Here is a 22,608-nt window from a genome sequence, read left to right as displayed (position 1 = left end):
GCACCCTGTTTGTTGTCGTGAAGAATCCTCGAGGAATCTCAGGGGTAACCCAGCCAGTATCTCTTTCAGAAGAAGCTTTACTCTTCTGAAAGTTGTTGTTCCCTGGGTTGTCAATTATGCGCCGCATTTTGTATCTGCTGAACGTCATTTCCTGCACTCAAAATGACCGAGCTGCATTGTTAGGCAAAATGAACTGAATCATGCGAACTGCAATGTGTTAAAAATGGTACTGCGAAACTAATGCATGCTGACTGCATCACCCTGCAATGTGAACTGAAGTAACCGCACTGCATCGTTGTCCGTAATGAACCTACACAAGCGTACTGCATAACCGAGCAAGTTCACTGCATTTTCCCCCACAACGAACCGAAGCAACCGCACTGCATCGTTTTTGTAGGCGTACTGGACTGCGTGTACTGCTTTGTCTGGAATAACTAAACTGATATGGTTGAGGAAGTGTACTACTTACCTCGTGTTGCAGTGATTTCTTGCGTTTGCAGGAGGAAGTTCTCTTCTCGTCCGTCTGCACAACTTTCGCGTTCGCCTGTGCAGTCCACTTGCCCTTCAGAAGTTCATGAGCGGTCTGGACGTTGCTCAAGGTGAACGGAGACGGAGGATTTGCTCTAAAGGTCATTGCAGACTTAATCCAAGAAGCTGCCGTGGATGAAGGAACCTTGCGCACAGTCCTCCTTGCTCGAATTGGTTTGATGTCGAGGAAGCACCAATCCACATCTGATGAAGTACAGCTAATTGCTGGCCCGGAGGAGTTCGACGGCGGTGCTACAGACCTGCTGCCGTGGAAGAAGGCCGATATGCCGGTGCGGGCGGCGTTGCTCGGTTGCTGCCGCGGAAGAAGGCCGAGCGGCGATGGGCGGCGGTGCTGCTTGGCCGCTGCCGCGGAAGAAGGCCGGGAGGGGAGGGGCGGTGGCACTCCCAGGCCGCCGCCGCGGGAGAAAGCGGGGAGGGGAGGGGCGGCATCGCTGCCAGGCCGCTGCCGCGGAAGAAGGCCAGGAGGGGAGGGGCGACGGCGCTTCTAGGCCGCTGCCGTGGAAGAAGGCCGGGAGGAGAGGGGCAGCGGCGCTCCCATGCCACTGCCGCGATAGAAGGTCGGGAGGGGAGGGGCAGCGGCGATCTGGTGGGGGATGTGCAGAATAAGGCTGTTGTTATTAGAATAAGACTCTTAAGGGGTGTTATCATAATAGACCCACCAGCCGGCCTATTCTGATAATATTATCAGAATAACTATTCTGATAACAGTTCCGCACTGCATGCTCAACATAAGCGAACTGCATCTTCTTTACGTCGCGCACTGCAATGCTACACTAGAGAACTGCTTCATTTTCTGGTGGTCCGCCCGCGTATTCTGTGTGGAATCGGGTGTTGTGGGATGATTTAATTTGTTTATGGATGTCAGTTGACCTTTATTCCTTGTAATTTATAGGAAAACGACTAAAATCTTGGTAAATCGAGGGATTTGGCGGGCGAGTTTTTCTCTGTTCGTTCGTGTTCGTGTCGGAATCGACTCTTTGGCGCTCGGATGTTGTTTGTTAGTCGGAATTGTTTGATATCGTTCGTTTAATCACACCTTTTACTCTAGAAATTCTATAGAAGAGCTGGGGATGGGATGAACCCTAGATCTACGATTTGAAGAAAAAGAGGAACGGGGGAGGCGTTGTGTTAGTCTGGAGCACGAATGGATACGTTTTTATGCAACCAATTAACCAACGGAAGTAATAAATGTTTGTGGTTGGTGTTAGGTGGCGGATTGGTTCTGATTCAGTGTGCGCGAATGCATTTGAGTAGTAAGAGGACTGCATACATGAAACTAGTGAACTGCATTGTCATATCAAGACGAACCGCGGAACGCGTGGTTGGGCCTGCGTTTGTGTATGGTACGTGGGATTATTTAAAAAAATCAGTAGCCTCTCTTTTTGTTTGTTGGGCCTGTGTTCGGGGAGTGAAGACGCATTGGGCCCAAGTCGGCCTGTGAGCACGGCTGGTTCCCGGTGCGTTGTGTGCGGCCTAATGTTTAGTCCCACCTCGCCCGCGGAAGGCGCGCCCAACCTGTTTATAAGCGCTGGCGAGGCAACCGTATCGAACTCCTCTTGTTACTTATTTGGGCGCTTATACACGGCGCTCGCTACTCTATGCTCTCTGACCTGTGGGCCCATGTGCGCCCGGCCCCACGCATTGTGGCTCAGAACGACTCGCCTGTTGTGGGCGCAGACCTACTACAAGACTGGCTGGGGCCGGCTATACCTGGGTGGTCAATTTTTTCTATTGTTTTTGTTTTCAATGTAGGGGCGTGCACTGCTTTGTAAACCATCTGTGTACTGCACTGATCAGTTTTCTGTACTGCATGTGCACGTAGTCCGTACTACATGCACAGTTCTCATTTTTTGTTTTCATGTTTTTGCTCTTATGTAATCTTTTTTCCAATGTAGGGGAGTGCACTGCTTAGTAAACATAAACCGTACTGCATTGATTATGTTCCTATACTGCACGTCAATATATTTCGGCACTACATATAAAGATCGCATTTTTCTTTTTGTGTTTTTTCTCTTATCTATTCGTTTTTCCAAATTTAGGGGCGTGCACTGCTTTGTTGGGTATGTGTAAACTTCATTTGACAGAGTCTGTACTACATTGGTACACAACTTGCACTGCATGCGTCCTATTTGCACACTGCTCGAATCTAATGATACATGAGCAAACAATAGAAAACAAATTATCACAGGCATTCTGTACGACAAGTTCATCATGAGCAAACTAATTTCAACAGAAACCAATCTAATCAAAGTTCACACCATTACAAACGATTCCGCATGGCAAGCAAACTAAGTTCAGCAAAAGCAAATGATCACAAGCAAACTAACGGTACATAAGCAAGCAACATAAAGCAAATTTGATGATAATTCTAAAACGATGCTGGCATTGGTTGCTCTTTGGCCGGCACCATCTTCTTCTTCACCAGTCAGCGTCTCCCCATCCCCAGCTGCTCCTGGAGCGCTTCTTGGGGGGCTCCTCCTTCTCCAGCTTTGCATGTCGAAGCCCGTCCTGGGTGAGGGTGATGCGGTTCCATATCTCGTACGCTGCGTAGGCGTCCTTTGCCGCGTACTCGATGTGCCTCATGGATAGAGGCAGGGTGGCCCAGTGCTTGTGCTCATCGTCGGTGATCTTCTTCTTCATGTTGTTGTAGTAGTCGTCGATGAGCATGCCGGAGACGTCTCCAAGGGAGTCCAACTCCTTGGTTGCCTCGGGCACCCTCCACTCCTTCTAGATGTCGACGAAGTTGGCGACCTCCAGATTGACGTGCTCTAGCCTTTTTTTGTCGCCGTCGATGGAGAAGCCTGCAAAGGTGTACCTGGGGTCGGCGAGGAAGTTGTCAAAGACGGTGCACCTTTCAGCGGGCTCAGTTGGAAGAGCAGCACCGGGTGTTTCTTGCCGATGGAGAGTTGGTAGAGGGCAGGTTTCTGCGTCGCTTCAGGCTCGTTGTTGTACTCGAGATCGATGCCGACGATCTTGTGGCGCTGGAGGCTGAGGTGGCGCTCGTACTGCGCGAGGGTGGTCGCCACTTGCTTGTTGTCGTTGGTGTGGATGACGTGCAACTTGGTGTTGCCGTGGGCCTCCACGCCCTGGTACTCGTCGGCGAATGCCATGGCCGGTAGTAGGGCTTGGTGTTTTGCGTGGAGATGGATGTGATGGAGCGATTTGGTGGCAGCGCAATGGATACTTGTGTTGTTGTGGATGAGAAGTCCTATGGTAGGGGTCTGAATTTAAGGGGAGGGCGCGGGGTGGGATGGCCGCATCAGATGAACTGCACGATCTCGCTGATGATGCGGTTTGTGCAGATCGTGGGTTGGTGTTGCGTCTGTGATCGTGGGCTTGTGGCGATGGAACCGCTCCGATTGGGTGGTTGTATGCGAACGTGGTGTTTTTTAACGTGGTATTATTATTATTTTTGATCAGTAGATTTTTTTAACCACCACTTTCTATGTGAACGGGCATTTTGTGACGTTTATATGTATCCTGCGTGATAACGAAACTGCATTGGTTAGAGTTCCGCACTGCATCGTGTGCAACGGAGAACTGCATGTTGTGTACAGGTGCTTACTTCACAGTATTTTTTGCGTGTGCTTGCTGGAGCCCCTGAATAAAGTACAACGTATTCCGCAATTTTACGAGTTTTTCGCTGTGTTCTATACTGTGTATTTATTCATGTAGGTAATACGGAACTGGATTTGCTAAACCGTACTGCTTCGTGTAGCTAAATGCACTGCATCTTTTTAGTGCTGCGTGCTGCATCATTTTTTTGCCTGTACTTACTGCAGTCCCTGTACGGGAGGGGTAGGAGGGTTGGCCCGCCCCCCTTTTTTTGTGTGGCACTTATTTGAATGTAGACTTTTTCTTTTCGGATGCGTTTTCTTAACATGCGTGTTTTTTTTATTTTAACTTTTTTTACAAACTGCGTTTATTTTATTTATGTTTTACCGATGGAACTTCATTGTTCTTCATAGAGAACTGCATCATGTGCGTTTTGATGTGGTCTTTCTTATTTTAGCCGGGCCATTTTTGGGCCGGCCCATTTTATGTTGCCTTTTGCCACACGCGGGCCTCCTACGTGTCCGTTCCAGGCGATCCCACCGCTCCGCTGACAGGGAGAGAGACCGAGAACAATCACCTCTCCTCTCTTCCAGTTCCTCCCTCGAGCAAAGCCGCAGTCGCCCGCAGCAACCGCCGTCGCCCGAGGAACCGCCGCCCTCAAGAGGTTCTTATTCCTGCATTCCGCATCGTCCGCTCCGCGAGCCCTTGCCACTGCGCTCCCGCAGCCCTTTCTTGTCCGTTGCCGTCGCCGGACCCTCCCTCCTCCCCGTCGTCGCCGCCGCCGCCTGCGCCGCACCTTTTTTGTGGTACGTTTCGCTTGTTCTCGGTCTTGATCGTCCGCTCGTCTTGTTTTGTTATTGTCGTAGTTGTTGTTGCTGTTTTTGCTTGTGTAATTTTTCCGTAGGCAACCGATTTTATCTCGATTTTGGAGTCGATACTCTTGTGTAGCAAGGTGGATCTAGGGTTTCGTGAGATTTTCGCCGATTTTGTTGCTTAAATCTGTCACTTCGTTGTTGTGCTGCAGGCAAACGTCATGTCTTCGCCGAGCAGAGTGGGAGGAGGAGTTCAGGGTATGTGGAGTGCTTATTTTAGGCTTTTGTTTATTTTGTTTGATGTTTATCTAGTTTCCTAAATCATCCTGCATATTGGTTTATGCTCCGTTAGTTGTCAGCGTTCATTTGCATTATTTTGTCACGTGATGTTTTGTAATTTCTGTTTCTGGTTCTTTTTGAATCAAGTAGGTGATTGTGGTTCTCATAATGATACGCCAATTGGGTCTCGTTGTCCTGGTGGTAAGGACCATGGTGTGGAGGGAGGACATCAATTGAATTCGCCGATTGAAACTTCTCCCATAAGTGTGGCCCCTCCTTCTAGTATGTGATTGATTTGTTTATTTTGTGTATGCTGGTTACTTTGATGTTGTACCAATTGGTGTTGCCTTGCTGTATCTAGTCCGGCATTTTGTTGGGAAGAAACATGAAGTTAGTGTATGCAGCACTGTATTTTATTTTCTATATGTGAACTCCACTATATGTATGTGTGAACTGCATTGTTGTTTTATTCAAGTTTTTTGTGCAATGCATTAATTTTTATTTTTAGCTTATGGTTGGAGCACTGCATTTTATATGTCTAAGTGCACTGCATTTGTTCTTTTTGTGCACTTTTTAATGACCATAGTCAAACTTCATTTTGACGCAATGTCTGTTTTCCATGCTGGGGCGCCTGGGTTTGAGGAGGTTACTCAATTGATTGACCATTATTTTGCAGAAGGTAATGTTGGTGTGAGCTTTGACAAGAGACGTCCCGTTTTGTCTGAGACACAGTCGCAGTCTATTGATGGTACAGAGGAAGTTACACAGGATTGGATGGTCTCGGAACAGCTTCGTGAATATGAGTTGAAGCAAAGCATGAAGAAGTTGAGGTTTGAAAGTGACTCAAAAGAGTTTGCGGAGAAGGAGAAGCAGAGGAGAGCTGCAGATGGTGCCAAGGGTGCCAAATTTGCCAGGGTGAAGAAGCCTTCTTTGCAGAAGAAGAACCTGAGTACTGTTGCTGAGGAAGGTGGTACAGCTCGGCGGAGTCCACGTGTTGCCGGCATGAACAAGAATCTTGGCAAGAGAACTGCTGAAGCTGGTGGAAAGGATGATCCTCAGTGCAAGCGACTACATGTCACTGAAGGTCCCAAGTCTGATGACGACGACTTTCACCCTTATTTAGTGCATCTGAGTTTTTAATATCAGTTTTTTTAAAAGGTGCAGCCATTATAAATCTGAACTTTTCTAGTACTCACATGTGTACTTGTCTTTGCCTCTTGTCTTTTTTTGTAGTGGAAGGTGTCAGGTGATATTGTGTACAACCGTCCTGTTGCAGTTGTATGCGGCAGCTCTGATGCGGGACCTAGCACTCATGCTAGGTTCTATGAGCCTATATGTAGCCAGCTTCCTGCCCGTGAGGATGAGGTGCCGCGTACTCGTGGTTTCATGGCTCGACAGATGTTTGATAATAGAAGCTCTTCTAAACAGACATTTGTTGGTGGCAAAAAACACGAGGAGATTGATGAGCTTCTTGTGAAGGTTTTGAAGTTGACTGAAGATTTGCCAACCTCTGGTGACAGGTTGAGGACAGTTGCTGGTTTTTTCCCTGTTGGCCATGGCCAACAAGATGAAGATATTGTTGCTGCTCAAAATTTTGATTGTGGCATGATTGAAAGCCTGAAGATTGCAGTGACGAATGTTCGGTCTTCCTATGCTCAATTGAGACATACACAGGAGGAAAAATGCAGTCGGTATGAGAAGGATGCTGGGCATATTTTGGATGAATTGAACCGTCAGGACGCTGGGGTTGGCGCTGATAATGTATGTTCGAGGTTTTTTGTTGCTTTGAACCTCTTTTGTGTATTATGTGGACTGCTCCTCACTTTTTTTTGTTTTTTGTGATAGGCTGGAGTGGAATCTTCTGGTGTCCATGGAACTAGGGACGATGGAATTGGTCAGGTACAAGTACTTCTGCCATGTATGTTCTGCCACATGTCCCTCTTCTTAAACTTGTATTTGTTGCTTTCCATTTTTGTTGTATTTTTTGTGTACTTCACGGTTGTAAAGTGTGTACTGCTTGTGCATAGTTGAATTTTTTTCTTTTTTTGTCGTAACCATCTTATTCTCGTTTTTGGTTTCTTCTATGCCCGTAGACTGGTGTTGCTGCTTGTGATGTGCACAAAGAGTCCTACGATGGCTCTGGGAAGGATGAGGTCTTGGGTGATGCATCGTCCCCTCCGGATGTTGTAGCTGATAAGGTATAGTTGTATTACTTGTTCTGTTAGTGTGTTGTAATCTAATTTTTTTGTTGTTGTTATAAACTTGATGGGCGGTGTTATGCTCAGTCATATGCATTTTCATTTACATATGTTAGCTGCAATAGTTTTACATGTGTGAGCTTCAGTCTTTGACAGAAGTGAACTGCATTCAATTTCGCATGCGTGGTCCATAATGTTTTACATAAGTGAGCTTCAGTATTTAACATAACTGAACTGCAGCGTTTGACAAAGTGAACTGCAGTTCTTTTTTTACGTATATGTGTGTTGAAGTTGTAGTTGTTTTGATACACGTGGGTTGCAGTTGTTTGTTGTGTTAATTATCCCCACGCTCATTTTTGTGTTATTGTGTGTTTTTTAATCTTTCCACAGCCTGGAGAAGAAAACGTGGAAGTTCACGTTGATCTGAATCAGGGCGGTTATGCTGTTGATGGTGGTGGCAGTGTTGGTGCTTCTGCATCGGTTGCCGTCGACTGTGCAGACCCTTCTGTAGCTCAACAATCCCATGATGCTGTTTCCCCCAGCCGGCATGAAGATTCTGATTTTGGCATTGAAAAGCCGCTGGAGAATGTCGTCCCTGCTGTTAGTGTTGTTGCTTCCCGTGTTTGTCTGGCGACCAACGATGTTCCTAAAGTATCGAGAGTGGAGCCTCATGTAGCTGAAGTATCTAAGGACGTTGCGGTTGACCAGACTGTTGTAAATCCAGATAATGCTGATGTTGCTGCAGAAGGGCAGTCCAGTGATGTTGTGTTGGATTCGTCGCAACCTATCCAGGAAAAATGTATTGGTCAGCTCTGAAGAACAACAGCATGAAGACTGTGACACTGAAGGCAAGAGTTTTCTTTTGAACAGTACAGTTGAAGTTTTTCTCATTTCATTTTTGTTTAATTACTACGGTATCTGTATTAGATGTTTAATGATAAGTGAAACTTGATCTTTTGTTTATGATTTTCAAAATAGCTAGCAGAATTTCCTTGGCTTAATATTTGAACTTCATTATTTGGATAAGTGAACTTCGTCTTTTTTATTACAGATGACGAACTTCCTGTTGTGACACCGTCGAGCATTGATCCAATTCTCCTGAAAAGATACAATGAGTTGTACGCTTCTGTTACTAGGGTTCGGAAGGACAAGAAGAAGAAGTATGGTTTTTTTAGAAATTGTTTTGTTCATATGTATTTTCTAATTTTGTTTTTAGCCCTTTTTCTTTGTTGTTATTTTTTTTAGTATCTTGGGGTTTCTTTGCTGGTAGATAAGTTTAAGGGATCTCCGACAATGGTTGTCCCGTACCATATTTGTGTAAGAATATAGAAATTTTTGTTTTATTTTTTTGATTTTCTTTTCTGATTTCGTGCGACGACATATTTTCTTGAGCACTATTTGATTTTTGGTTTTGTATTGGCAGACAAATATTTGGAATGGTGGTACTGTAGGCAGGAGTGTTAAAATGACGTTCTCTTCAAAAGACGAGGAGCGTGTTGATAAAAAGGATATGGTGAGTAACGTTTTTATGTGTCGAATACTATATTTTGCGTGTTTGTTTTTATGGTGTTCTGTTTCTTCTTCTTATAATACTTTTATTTATTATTTCATCCTTTGAACAGGTCCTTTTTGCAACTTTTGATCCACCAGATCTGAGGGATGGCGTTGGTCATTATTGTGTAGTTGCGTTAAATGTGAAAGAAAGGCGGTTTCAATTTATTGACTCGCTCAATAAACCTGGCAGCGCTGATGCGATCAGGGTTTTTAGGAGGATGGTTAAAAATATCAAGCGTGCATGGAAAGAAGGAAGCTCAAGTTCTGATGAGCTGCTAAATCCTCGTACACTTGATGGATTTGTGTTGAAACATGTCATTATCCCAATGCAGCCAAATGGGTGTGTTCCGTACAGCCCCTCTTATCCATACTGCTCAAGTTTTTTTATTTCATATTTGTGAAACTGGTGTTTTTTATTCTTTTTATTGCAGGCATGATTGTGGATTCTATATGTTTCAATTCTTGCAGACTTGGGACGGTGTTCGAGTTGCTCAGTTTGGGGTGGAGCACATTGGCTACATCAGAAAGGCCATGCTCTATAGTTGGCTCACATCGAGAAAGTGTTCCCTTGATTTAACATCACTTTTAATTTTTGCAGATAAAGGTTGTTTTAGTGAACTTCTTTATCCATACTTTATTTATTTTTTGTGTACTGCTTGCTTCCGGTTCTTAAGGGCTTTTTTTACTAGTTTGTTTAGTTAAGTTCGTGATTTAGAATTGATGTGTATATTTTTTTGTTGTGTTAGTGAGATGCATTTTATTTTTTGGGCAAGTGAGCTACATTGTTCTTCATAAGTGGGCTGCATTGTTGTATACAAGCGGGCTGCATTGTTGTATACATTTTTTGTTCTGCATTGCTGTAGACAAGTGGACTACATTGTTGTAGACAATTGTGCTGCATTCTATTCTTTAGTGAACTGCATTTTTTTATTTTAATGAGGTGTATTACATGTTTTTAGGTTTTGTATTTTGTGCTGAGTGTTTCCATGTTTTTTCTACATGGTTTTAGGTTTTGATGGGGGGCTTCATGAAGGTTGTACGTCACTGTTCGAGTCCCAGGGTTCTGAGGTGGTTATGGAGGATTGTGTCATTGAAATCTCTCCAGATAATTCTGGTTCTTTGGCTGGAGATGGTTTGAACACAGTTGTGGCGTCTGGACCTGATGGTGGAAGTGTTTCTCGACCTAGCTCTCCACGCGATGTATTTGATGTTGACGATGATGATTTTGTTACGACGTGTCCTCGCGCCACTAGTGCTAGGAGTGCAGCAATTAATCGCCCTCCTGAGGATGATGTTGAAATATTTTTGAACAAGAGGGCAGGTGAGAGGGCTTTTAAGTTGAGATGCTCTATAGAGAAATTGAAGCCTCCGAGGTTCAAATATATTGATGAGGCGAGGAAAATAAAGGATCTTGTTCTGAGCAAAGATTTTGTAACCAAATACCACGAGTAAGTTTTATGTGTGTGCGCTTAATCCTTTTTGTGTGTTTTGTTTTTATTTTTATTTTTATTGATCCCATATTTGTATGTTTACTGCAGGAATGCGTTCTTTATGGTGCATAGTCCTTTTGGTGATCTTGATACTTACAATGTTGACTATATATATAATACATTTGGCAAAGGAGCTTTAATGGATTCGTATCTCATGGATTTTGTCATCAAGTACTGGAAGCAAGACCCTGAAATGGGTTTAGTTTATCATTCTGGTGAACGTGTGCTACTTTCACCCTTATTTATCACGGTAAACGTGTGCTGTCATTTTTTTCTATTGTACTGGTTTTTTACGTCCATGCCTGAATGCATTGTTTATTCCTTTTTTCATTTCCTTTTTTTGTTCTTTTTTCTTTGCAGTATGTTCTTCAGATGGAAACCTTTGTGACGAAAGATGATGAAGGAAACCCTGTGTTGCCAGTTGTGCATAGCACGTTTGTTTTACAAGATGCAGTTAACTAGTTCAAGGTTTTCGTGAGTGACGACGTAAACCTGTTGGATGCAAAACTGGTAAGTTCATTATTTCTTGTCATTTATTTTTCTGGTTTGTTGCATTTCTTTTTATAGGTATTTTTTGGAACAGTGGTCCTAGTGCTACGTGTCGAAATAACTTTTCATTTCATTTTTTGTTTTTTTGATGTGAACAGATTATGATGTCGCGCTCCAAGGATGGTCATTATTCCTTATACACGATGAACCAGCATCGCCAGACGTTTGATATCCATGACACTAGGAAGTACACTGGTCATCCTGATGTCACGACAAAGTGGCGCAGGACTGATTACCACTCAGATTGCACTAAAGTGGTATGTCATTTTTTCTTGCCAAGTGCATTGCTTTTTTGTGTTTCTCCTACTGCATTTTTTTATAAACTGCACATGCAATGTTAGCACACATAGAACCACACTTGTTTATATAGTGCACTGCAACATGTGCGTGACAGAACTGCATTTTTCTCAGGCCCCCCCATAATCCTTGTAAAAAAGGAGATAAAAGGAAATGACCTCACGTGCATTTAAAAGAGGGACTGTCTAGACGTTGAGAACATTTTTTGAATTTTTGGTTCGTCTGAATAGTAATTTGATCTCTGGTGTGTGTTATTTTTACATTGTGCTTCCCTTTTTTGGCAGATGAGGAGGATGACTCAGTTGCTGAAGGCGATTTCTGGTGAAAAAGTGTATAAATCTAAGAACCACCCTGACTGGGTTAAATTGGCAGAGAAGCCCTCTTACCCGGTCGTGCCAGGCGCAGGGAGCAAACGAGTGCGGAATCTATGTTCTGAGGGTGACGCAGTTGTATGACGGCCAACATCTAGTTGAGAAAATTATCAAAACCGACGTAACGCCTTCTCTGTTTTCTTCTTTTTCTTGTTACTTTTTTTAATTATTTTTACCTTTCACTTTTTGTTCTTTATGACAACCTTTTATTTAATCACTGTCTGCATTTTTTTCTTTTTTCTTTTTTTTTCAGCCTGCTGTTGAAGATTGGAAGGCGGAGTACATGTTCCAGCTGCTGTTCAATTCTTTGAACATGTTGTGTTATGAAGACATGCCGCTTGAGCTACGACAACTGATTGCGGACCTCGGGCTTACTTCCCTGTCGCAATGGCAGACGCAGTAACAATCTACTTGGTAAAAACCCTGTGTATGGACAAGAACTAGGGGTTCATGTTGTGTACTTTGTGGTGTCTAAGGTATATAATGTATGAAAAGACTTTTGTTTTTCTGTTTGTTGTGATTTTCGTCTGTTTTTGCAGCAGTGTTTTATGGACGAATTTTTATCTGTATGTGTATTTTATATAAATAATTCATACAGTATATTTTTATTTTTGTTGACTTACACGTTCTTTGTGAACTGGCATTTTGTCACGCTTATATGTATCCTGGAACTGCATTTCTCGACAAGTTTGTGCTGCACCTATTTTTTTTTTGCTGCACTTTTTTTGCCGCAGACCCTGCATTCATGTGTGTATCCTGGAACTGCATTGCTTTATGATACTGCACAGCTTTTGCCTAACCAAGTGCACTGCTTTTGCCTAAAGATGCGTCTTTCAGTTGGTTATTTTTTATTGTTTGTATTGTAAGGTATGGGCCCTCCCTTTTTTTGGTTGTTTATAGATTTGTATTTGCTCTTTGTATTCCCTGTACTTACCGTACTACATGCGTTAGCACGAGGCCGAGCAGGGGGGTGGGAGGGGGGGTTGTGACCCCCCTCCCCACCCCCTGCTAGGCCGAGCCTGGAACGAGCCCGAGCAGGCGGCGACGCGGCGTGCCGCGGCGCCGCATGCGCATGCGAGTCCGTCACACCCCGTCGCTTCCCTGTCTATCTTAGGGGTGTGGCTCTGGGGTTGCGTGCGTCCTATTGTTGGAAAAACAGAATGTCTGCACTGCGCCGGTCAACCAAGCGCACTGCGTGCGTTAGCGTGAGGCCGAGCAGGGGGGTGGGAGGGGGGTCGTGACCCCCCTCCCCACCCCCCTGCGAGGCGAAGCCTGGAACGAGCCGGAGTAGGTGGCGACGCGGCGTGCCACGGCGCCGCATGCGCAGGCGAGTCTGTCACACCCCGTCGCCTCCCTGTCTATCTTAGGGGTGTGGCTCTGGGGTTGCGTGCGTCCTATTGTTGGAAAAACAGAATGTCCGTACTGCGCTTGTCAACCAAGCGCACTGCATGCGTTAGCGCGAGGCCGAGCAGGGGGGTGGGAGGGGGGTCGTGACCCCCCTCCCCACCCCCGCTGCGAGGCCGAGCCTGGAACGAGCCGGAGTAGGCGGCGAGGCAGCGTGCCGCGGCGCCGCATGCGCAGGCGAGTCCGTCAGACCCCGTCGCCTCCTTGTCTATCTTAGGGGTGTGGCTCTGGGGTTGCGTGCGTCCTATTGTTGGAAAAAATAGAATGTCCGCACTGCACTTGTCAACCAAGCGCACTGCGTGCGTTAGCGCGAGGCCGAGCACGGGGGTGGGAGGGGGTCGTGACCCCCCTCCCCACCCCCCTGCGAGGCCGAGCATGGAACGAGCCGGAGCAGACGGCGACGCGGCGTGCCGCGGCGCCGCATGCGCAGGCGAGTCCGTCATACCCCGTCGCCTCCTTGTCTATCTTGGGGGTGTGGCTCTAGGGTTGCGTGCGTCCTATTGTTGGAAAAACAGAATGTCCGCACTGCGCCTGTCAACAAAGCGCACTGCGTGCGTTAGCGCGAGGCCGAGCAGGGGGGAGGGGGGTCGCCCCTCCCACCCCCTTGCGAAGCCGAGCCTGGAACGAGCCGGAGCAGGCGGCAACGCGGCGTGCCGCGGCACCGCATGCGCAGGCGAGTCCGTGACACCCCGTCGCCTCCCTGTCTATCTTAGGGGTGTGGCTCTAGGGTTGCGTACTACACATGTTTGCGCTACATTTTTGTGCACTGCATGGGTAGCATATTTCTTTATTGTTTTTCCCTCTTACGTATCATTTTTTCTAGTGTACGGGTGTGCACTGCTTTGTTGCTTCTATATGCACTGCGTTCGTCATAGTCCTGTGCTGCACGTGTACACATTTTGCACTGCGTGCATCCTTCTTTGTGCCAAAGTTGTGACTGGCTATGCCAACGCTGCGGACTGCATGACTTACATTTAAGTACTGCATTAGGTGCACTAATTCTGTGTTGTGCACTTCACGAAAGTGCTTCTCTTGTGGTTCATTTTGAGCATGTACCGCACTTCTTGCACACATATAGTGAACTTCCTTGTAAGACTTTGGAGAACTGCACACATTTTTTAGAGACCTATTACGGGACTGGCTGGGGCCTTGTTGTATCTGGGTGGTCAATTTTTTTCCTTATCTGAAGCATTTTTTCTTTTGGAGTATAAATATTTCGTGGTAGTACAAATGATGTCATTTCTACTGCTTGCACCAACGTTGAGTACTACACTGAACGAAAGTTGCTGCAGCCCCTTTGTTCTGCATTTGTGCATGTACTGCACTTCATGTATACACTCTGTGAACTGCGTTATTTTTCTTATGTGAACTGTATTCACGTTTTGGTATCACACATTAATTTTTTTCAAAGTTTTCTGGATACTTGTTCTAACACAAACTAATTTCAGCGAAAGCAATTGATGAGAAGCAAACTGTGACACATAAGCAAACAACAGAAATAAAATTTAATGATAATTCTAAAACGACATTGTTTTTACAAAAGAAATGTTCGATATGAAGCAATGGACATAACCAAAAGCTTGCATACATGAAACAAAGAACAACACAACGACTAAAGTAAAGTGAAACTAAAACATAACCCTGAATTATTTCTAGTTGTTGTATTGGATTACAACCTTGTTCTTCTTCTGCTTTGCTTCTTTGTCTCTTTTTGCCCTGTCCAGTCCCATGATGACATCGTAGATGATTCTCCATGACTCATATGTTGCGAATGCATCTATTGCTGCATACTTGATAAGCTTTTCTGGCAGTGGGCAGAATCCCCACACAGTATGGTCCTCCTTGCGGTTAATTTTTTTGTTCATGTCATTGTAGTGAATGCCTATCATCCTGCCGGCAACATCAGCCAAAGAGTCAAACTTCTTTTTATTGTATGGGTCTCTCCATTCCACCTGAATATCAATGTAGTTGTCGGAGTTGATCTCCAAACCAGATAGCTTCAGCTTGCTTTTGTCTCCTTCAATGGTGAATCCGACGAAGGTGTACTCAACATTCATCAGGAATTTGTCTAGTTCCATTGGCCTACAAGATGTTTGTATAGAGTGAATATAGTTTATTTTCTTAGGAGTACCAATGTTTTTTGTTTCGTCTGAAACTGAACTGCAATATGGATATCTGAATCTGTTACATTGAGTAGTTGCTAATAATTTGTTCATCATAACTAGTAAATCTGATAATATATTGCATATACAATGCATGTTTTGTGCATGATTATATTCTTGAACTGAATTTCATACATGTTTTGTATTGTAATGTTGCAGTTTTCTATTGTTCACTCAAATAGTTTGTATTTGGTAAAACAAAATAAAACTGCATGTATTCCTAGATCATATAATTCAAGAATCGAGCACATGAGTGACATACATGGAGCCAGATGAAAACTGTCAATGAATTCATATGCCATGCTTTTCGAAAATGAAAACCAAAGTTTAAATAGTGGCGATTGCAGTGAAGAAAATTTAAAATCAATATTGACAATCAATAGTACAGATTGATAGTTATATTCTGACTTGTCTTTAGCTGCAGAGATGTGGTAGACAAGGCATTCTTTTTCTACGCATAGCTGGAGCACTGCTGCCCGCTGTGGCTTCACGTAGTGCGTGTACTCGACATCAACGCCGACTAGTTTGACGGGCATTCCGCCGAGCTTCCTCCTGAGCGTGGACAACATCTTGTCCACGTCTTCACCCTTGCTTGTGCAAACGACGTGCAGCTTGTGGTTGCCGTGGAGGTCGACGTCGTGGAGCTCCCTGGTGTACCTGCGGCGCTGCTTGAAAAGTGGTGCATCCGCCGTGACTCTCCTCTGCTCTCTCGTGTTTGTTCTGGAGAGAAGAGGTTGGTGAAAGGAAGTTTAGAGAAGAAGATGCAATGGGGTTTTTTGGGGTACGAAGCAGTTGTGTTTTCTCCTCTGCTCTCCTGTGCTCTCCTTGACAGGACGTGGGAGAGGTGGAGCGGGGTGGTAGCATGGTGGGGCTCTGTTTTTAGTTACGTGGCAACTATAGAGAGGTTCTGCTATGAGGAGGCTCTGTTAGTGCGTTAGAAATCCGGAACGTCGTGTCTTCTTTTTTCATGACTTGTTCAGGTATGCACGCAACTGTCAGAAAATGTGATGATTGTGTTTTCGGTGAATTTTCCTATTAAGTGCACTTCTTTTATATCAGAACATAACTGCGTACGTCCATGTAGTGTACTGCATGGAAGTGAAATCTATTCTTCGTGCATTGAATTATATCGGATTAGGATTGATACAGATGTACGCACATTTAGTTTCTTGATGGAGTTCTTTCATGCAGTTATTTATTTCATAGCGGACTGCTTTGCTTAACTAATAGGGCTGCATTCTTCATTTTAACGAGACTGCAATGCAGTAGAAGGAGAACTGCATTTCAGAAAAAATACTTCATGCTTCCACATGGAGAACTGCATTGTTTGGTGTCGCGGACTGCATTTGTACTTTTACTTCGGGCTTTCTGCGTTTTATTTATTAATAACGAACTGTAGTTTCTTAAAGTGCCCATGCACATTTTTCTTTTGTTGTTGTTATTCATTTAAAAAATGTTTTCTAATTTTTCTTTGATGTTTTATTTTTTGAAGTTATTGTTTTTTCTTAGTGGGCCTTGTTGGGCTGTGTTCGGGGAGTGAAGACGCATTTGGGCCCAAGTCGGCCTGTGAGCACGGCTGGTTCCCGATGCATTGTGTGCGGCCTAATGTTTAGTCCCACCTCGCCCGCGGAAGGCGCGCCCGACCTGTTTATAAGCGCTGGCGAGGCAGCCGTATCGAACTCCTCTGGTTACTTATTTGAGCGCTTATACATGGCGCTAGATGCTCTATGCTCTCTGACCTGTTGGCCCATTTGCGCCCGGCCCCACGCATTCCGTAGTACATGTACAGTTCTCATTTTTTGTTTTCATGTTTTTGCTCTTATGTAATCTTTTTTCCAATGTAGGGGAGTGCACTGCTTAGTAAACATAACCCGTACTGCATTGATTATGTTTGTGTATTGCACGTTCATCTATTTCCGCACTACATATACAGGCGCATTTTTTTCTTTTTGTGTGTTTGCTCTTATGTATTCTTTTTTATCAAATTCAAGGGCGTTCACTGCTTCGTTGCGTATGTGTAAACTTAATTCGACAGAGTATGTACTACATTGGTACACAACTTGCACTGCATGCGTCCTATTTGCACACTGCATCTTATTTTCGTTTTGCACACTGCTCGAATCTAATGATTCATAAGCAAACAACAGAAAACAAATTATCACACGCATTCTGTATGACAAGTTCATCATGAGAAAACTAATTTCAACAGAAAGCAATCTAACATAATCAAAGTTCACATCATTACAAGCGATTCTGCATGGCAAGAACAGCAAAAGCAAATGATCACAAGCAAACTAACGATACATCAGAAAACAACATAAAGCAAATTTGATGATAACTCTAAAACGACGCTGGCATTGGTTGCTCTTTGGCGGGCACCATCTTCTTCTTCACCAGTCAGCGCCTCCCCATCCCAAGCTGCTCCTGGCGCGCTTCTTGGGGGGCTCCTCCTTCTCCAGCTTTGCACGGCGAAGCCCGTCCTGGGTGAGGGTGATGCGGTTCCATATCTCGTACGCTGCGTAGGCGTCCTTTGCCGCGTACTCGATGTGCCTCATGGACAGAGGCAGGGTGGCCCAGCGCTTGTGCTCGTCGTCGGTGATCTTCTTCTTCATGTTGTTGTAGTAGTCGTCGATGAGCATGCCAGAGATGTCTCCAAGGGAGTCCAACTCCTTGGTTGCCTCGGGCACCCTCCACTCCTTCTGGATGTCAACGAAGTTGGCGACCTCCAGATTGACGCGCTCTAGCCTTTTTTGTCGCCGTCGATGGAGAAGCCTGCAAAGGTGTACCTGGGGTCGGCGAGGAAGTTGTCGAAGACGGTGCACCTTTCAGCGGTGCTCAGTTGGAAGAGCAACACCGGGTGTTTCTTGCCGATGGAGAGTTGGCAGAGGGCGGGTTTCTGGATCGCTTCAAGATCGTTGTTGTACTCGAGATCAATGCCGACGATCTTGTGGCGCTGGAGGCTGAGGTGGCGCTCGTACTGCGCGAGGGTGATCGCCACCTACTTCTTCTCGTTGGTGTGGATGACGTGCAACTTGGTGTTGCTGTGTGCCTCCACGTCCTTGTACTCGTCGGCGAACGCCATGGCCGGTAATAGGGCCTTGGTGTTTGGCGTGGAGATGGATGTGATGGAGCGATTTGGTGGCAGCGCAATGGATACTTGTGTTGTTGTGGATGAGAAGGCCTATGGCAGGGGTCTGAATTTAAGGGGAGGGCGCGGGGTGGGATGGCCGCATCGGATGAACTGCACGATCTCGCTGACGATGCGGTTTGTGCAAATCGTGGGTTGGTGTTGCGTCTATGATCGTGGGGTTGTGGCGATGGAACCGCTTCGATTGGGCGGTTGTACGCGAACGTGGTGTTTTTTTGTTTTTTATCAGTAGATTTTTTTTAACCACCACTTTCTGTGCGAACGGGCATTTTGTGACGTTTATATGTATCCTGCGTGATAACGAAACTGCATTGGTTAGAGTTCCGCACTGCATCCTGTGCAACGGAGAACTACATGTTGTGTACAGGTGCTTACTTCAAAGTATTTTCTGCGTGTGCTTGCTGGAGCCCCTGAATAAAGTACAATGTATTCTGCAATTTTACGAGTTTTTCGCTGTGTTCTATACCGTGTATTTATTCATGTAGGTAATCCGGAACTGGATTTGCTAAACCGTACCGCTTCGTGTAGCTAAATGCACTGCATCTTTCTAGTGCTGCGTACTGCATCAATTTTTTTGCCTGTACTTACTGCAGTCCCTGTACGGGAGGGGTAGGGGGGCCATTTTTTGAAGTTATTGTTTTTTCTTAGTGGGCCTTGTTGGACCTGTGTTCGTGGAGTGAAGACGCATTGGGCCCAAGTCGGCCTGTGAGCATGGCTGGTTCCCGGTGCGTTGTGTGCGGCCTAATGTTTAGTCCCACCTCGCCCGCGGAAGGCGCGCCCGACCTGTTTATAAGCGCTAGCGAGGCGGCCGTGTTGAACTCCGCTGGTTATTTATTTGGGCGCTTATACCCGGCGCTCGATGCTCTATGCTCTCTGACCTGTGGGCCCATGTGCGCCCGGCCCCATGCATTGTGGATCAGAACGGCTCGCCTACGGTGGGCGCAGACCTACTACGAAACTGGCTGGGGCCGGATGCACCTGTGGTGGTCAACTTTTTTCCTTTGTATTTTCTATCTTAAGTACTTTTTTCAATGTAGGGGCGTGCACTGCTTAGCAAATCATCCGTGCACTGCATTGATCAGTGTTCTGGACTGCATGTGCACGCATTCTGTACTACACATGTTTTGCGCTACATTTTTGTGCACTGCATTGGTAGGGGTGTGCACTGCTTTGTTGCCTCTATGCACTGCATTCGTCATGGTCATGTGCTTCAGGTGTACACATTTTTCACTGCGTGCATGTTTCTTTGTGCTAAAGTTGTGACTGGTTATGCCAACGCTGCGGACTGCATGGCTTACAGATAAGGACTACATCAGGTGAACTAATTCTGCTTTTGTGCACTGCGCGAAAGTGCTTTTTTTGCTTCATTTTGAGCATGTACTGCACTTCATGCACACATATAGTGAACTTGCTAGTAAGACTTTGAAGAACTGCACACATAAAATGGTCTGTGGATTATAATTTTTCAGGGAATTATTATTTAATGATCTGCGGTTAGTTCGTGGGAATTTCTGCAGTCAAAGTCTTTGTAGAACTTCCTGGTAAGACTTTTTTGTTTTGGTAACATAAACCTTTATTGATTGTCCTTCATTCTTGGTAAAGTAATTTTCATTAACTCCTCTTTAATTTTCAGTTTTGACCTTTTTGCATTCCTCTCCTATAAATGTAGGCCAACTTCTACCCTTCCTTTGCAGTTCATTTCTCCTCTAGCAGCAACTCCTCTCCTTTCTCTAGCCTCTCTTTATTTTTAACTTTTCTAGGTTTTTGTTGCGATGGCTCCAGGCCCCTGCGCGAATCTCTCCTGCTGCGGGCATGGTTGTGGTGTGCCGACGCACTGCGATTGCTCAGCTTGCTCGCAGGCTCGTCGTGCTCGTCGTGGGGGGAAGGTATTATGCCGAGCTGGGCGAGCTGAGCAGCTTGCATATGGCACAGTATTCACAGAAGGATTGGATATGGGCCACATCAACGTTTCTGCGTTCTATTCCGCCCTGCTTCGCCGTGGCCTTGGCCGCACAAGTCCTTTTGTCCATCAGCTTACGCCAACAGATGTTGAGACTCACTACAAGATGGTAATTTTCGCTTGATCTGATTTTTTCTTTGCGTTTTCTTTTTTTTTGTATAATTCCATACTAGTCTGAACTTCTAGTTTTTTAGCAATGTACTTATTTTGTTTTATTGAAGTGTACTGCACTTTGTACTTATATCTTGTTTTTATTTCTTTGCTTGTGTGCATGGAGCTCGTGTTTTATTTTGCATGGTTACAATATGTGAACTGCTTAGATACTAGATGAGAAGTAATAGTTTCCACAATTTTCCCCGCTTGTAGGTTTTGTACTACATGCAGGTAGTCTCAAGGTCTTCATAATAGTTGTAACCATACTTCTTGTTTGCAAGTTCCGCACTTCACATTAGATTGCATTTAATCTGTACTGCTTTTTTGCAGAAAATTCCCCAACGAGCTGTTAGGTATCTCTGGCTCAAGAAGAAGGGAATTCTCCAATTTGTTCTTGGTAATGGACACCTTAAACCAGCCAAGTACCGTGTAGGCGTTGACGGGCGGCTGTGTGTGCAGAAAGGGTGGAAGGAATTTGTCATTGATAGTGGCCTGAAGTCTGAGCAAGTTGTTGTCCTCAACTTGTTTGAACTCGAGGATCGTACGGTTAGAATCACGTTTGATGTGATTGGTTAAGGTTATGAGGTTGATTTTGTAATAAGTACTTTTGCGTGTCGAACGCTTCATCTTTTTGATGTGTTTTGAAATAAGTACTTTTGTGATCTGAACCGCTTCAATAATTATTCTGAACTTCATGCTGCTAGTGAGCTAACTTCATTTTTACATCATTTTTGGTTTACTATGTGTAAAAGTTTTACTCTAGACTGCTATATATATGGTATACTATATACACCATTTGTCTTTAGATGGTTTAGTTGAATAACTCATAGTCAGTGGGAAATTTGTGTTTTACACGAATTTAAACTGATACATAAGTCATACAGATAAGCAAACTGCTATGCATATGATTAATTTATTGAAGTTCATCTATCTGGTCGTTAACCTGCTGCTTCTCCGCGGTGACTGAAGTGTGTCTAATGTCGCACTTTCTTTTGTTTTCCGTGGCGGTGTTGTTGGTTCTTGTCTCTGCACCGTTGTGTTTGTAGTCCCTCGCGTTCTGGTTGATGGTGGCTTTTCTTTTTAAGTGATGTGAACTACATCCTTCTTTGCTCCCCGCTTGCTGGTTGATGGCTACTTTCGTTTTCCAGTGCTGTGAATGAACTACATCCTTCTTTGCTCCCCGCTTGCTGGTTGATGGCTGCTTTCGTTTTCCAGTGCTGTGAACTGCATCCTTCTTTGCTCCCCTCGTGCTGGTTGATTGCGGCTTTTGTTTTAGAGTGTTGTGAACTGCATCCTTCCTTGCTCCCCGCTTGCTTGTTGATGGTGGCTTTCGTTTTCCAGCGCTGTGAACTGCATCCTTTTGTGTTCCTACCTTGTTTTTTGAAAGTGGTGTCGTTCTCGGTTGTTTCTGTACAGCAGCATTCCCTTGTGCTAGTCTTGTTGGCATACTTTCTTCATGTTCTTCGTCCTCTTCACTCTCTTCACTCTCTTCACTCTCTTCTTCCTCTTCCTCATCTTCATCATCTGTTTCTTCATAAGGCACTGCTTCTTCAGTTTCTTCATGTTCTTCGTCCTCTTCACTCTCTTCTTCTTCCTCCTCTTCTTCATCTGCTTCTTCATAAGCTATTTCTTCTTCAGTTGTGTCACCATCTTCTTGTTTGATTTCATCTTGTTCGTCTTCCTCATTTTCTGATCTTGTTCTTTTGGTGCAGGTTCTTGAATTGTGTCTCTTCCTTTTTTTGCAGATGCTACAATGTCTTGGTTTCGTCCATTTCTTAGTGTTGTGAGTGGAATTTCTATTTGGTTGTGCATCGCCATGTCCTCGTTTTTCTTGTTCATGTCTTTTTGTACATGTCCTGGAATTGTGGCCGCTTATTTCATTACATGTCTTGCACCTGTTTATCCCAGTGGGTGACCATCACTATCCAGCTCAGGCTGTGGCTTACTGTTTTTGTCATCATTTTTCTCCTTGCATTCAACCTTTTTCTGGGTTGCGTCACCCCCTTTCTTCCTTCCTCTTGTGTTTGAAACAGGAGGTGGAAGAATTGTTTCTTTTTTGATAGCACCAGTTCCGCTGTGTTCGGTATTTTCTACTTGCTCGGCATTATTGTCATGCTGGGATTTCTC

General features: G+C 44.9%; 3 protein-coding genes across 3 annotated transcripts; all 3 read right to left on the bottom strand.

Moving 5' to 3' along the window:
- Positions 1-3,276: 3,276 nt before the first annotated feature.
- Positions 3,277-3,659, bottom strand: LOC141022658 (uncharacterized). Its single transcript, XM_073498919.1, has 2 exons — positions 3,401-3,659; positions 3,277-3,350 (listed from the first exon to the last, which is right to left on the bottom strand). The coding sequence occupies exons 1-2, from the start codon at positions 3,657-3,659 to the stop codon at positions 3,277-3,279; spliced, it is 333 nt and encodes a 110-aa protein (XP_073355020.1).
- Positions 3,660-14,710: 11,051 nt separating this feature from the next.
- LOC141022657 (uncharacterized) lies at positions 14,711-16,991 on the bottom strand. The gene is made up of 3 exons (XM_073498918.1): positions 16,960-16,991; positions 15,629-15,940; positions 14,711-15,140 (listed from the first exon to the last, which is right to left on the bottom strand). The coding sequence occupies exons 1-3, from the start codon at positions 16,989-16,991 to the stop codon at positions 14,711-14,713; spliced, it is 774 nt and encodes a 257-aa protein (XP_073355019.1).
- A 619-nt stretch (positions 16,992-17,610) lies between these two features.
- Positions 17,611-18,302, bottom strand: LOC141022656 (uncharacterized). Its single transcript, XM_073498917.1, has 3 exons — positions 18,270-18,302; positions 18,007-18,218; positions 17,611-17,965 (listed from the first exon to the last, which is right to left on the bottom strand). Exons 1-3 carry the CDS (start codon positions 18,300-18,302, stop codon positions 17,611-17,613), a joined length of 600 nt encoding a protein of 199 aa, XP_073355018.1.
- Positions 18,303-22,608: the final 4,306 nt, after the last annotated feature.

Source organism: Aegilops tauschii, chromosome 5 (genome assembly GCF_002575655.3).
Source record: "Aegilops tauschii subsp. strangulata cultivar AL8/78 chromosome 5, Aet v6.0, whole genome shotgun sequence".
Taxonomy (NCBI): domain Eukaryota; kingdom Viridiplantae; phylum Streptophyta; class Magnoliopsida; order Poales; family Poaceae; genus Aegilops; species Aegilops tauschii.
The sequence above is the reverse complement of the archived record's forward strand: the minus strand, read 5'-3'. Positions and strand labels throughout refer to the sequence as shown.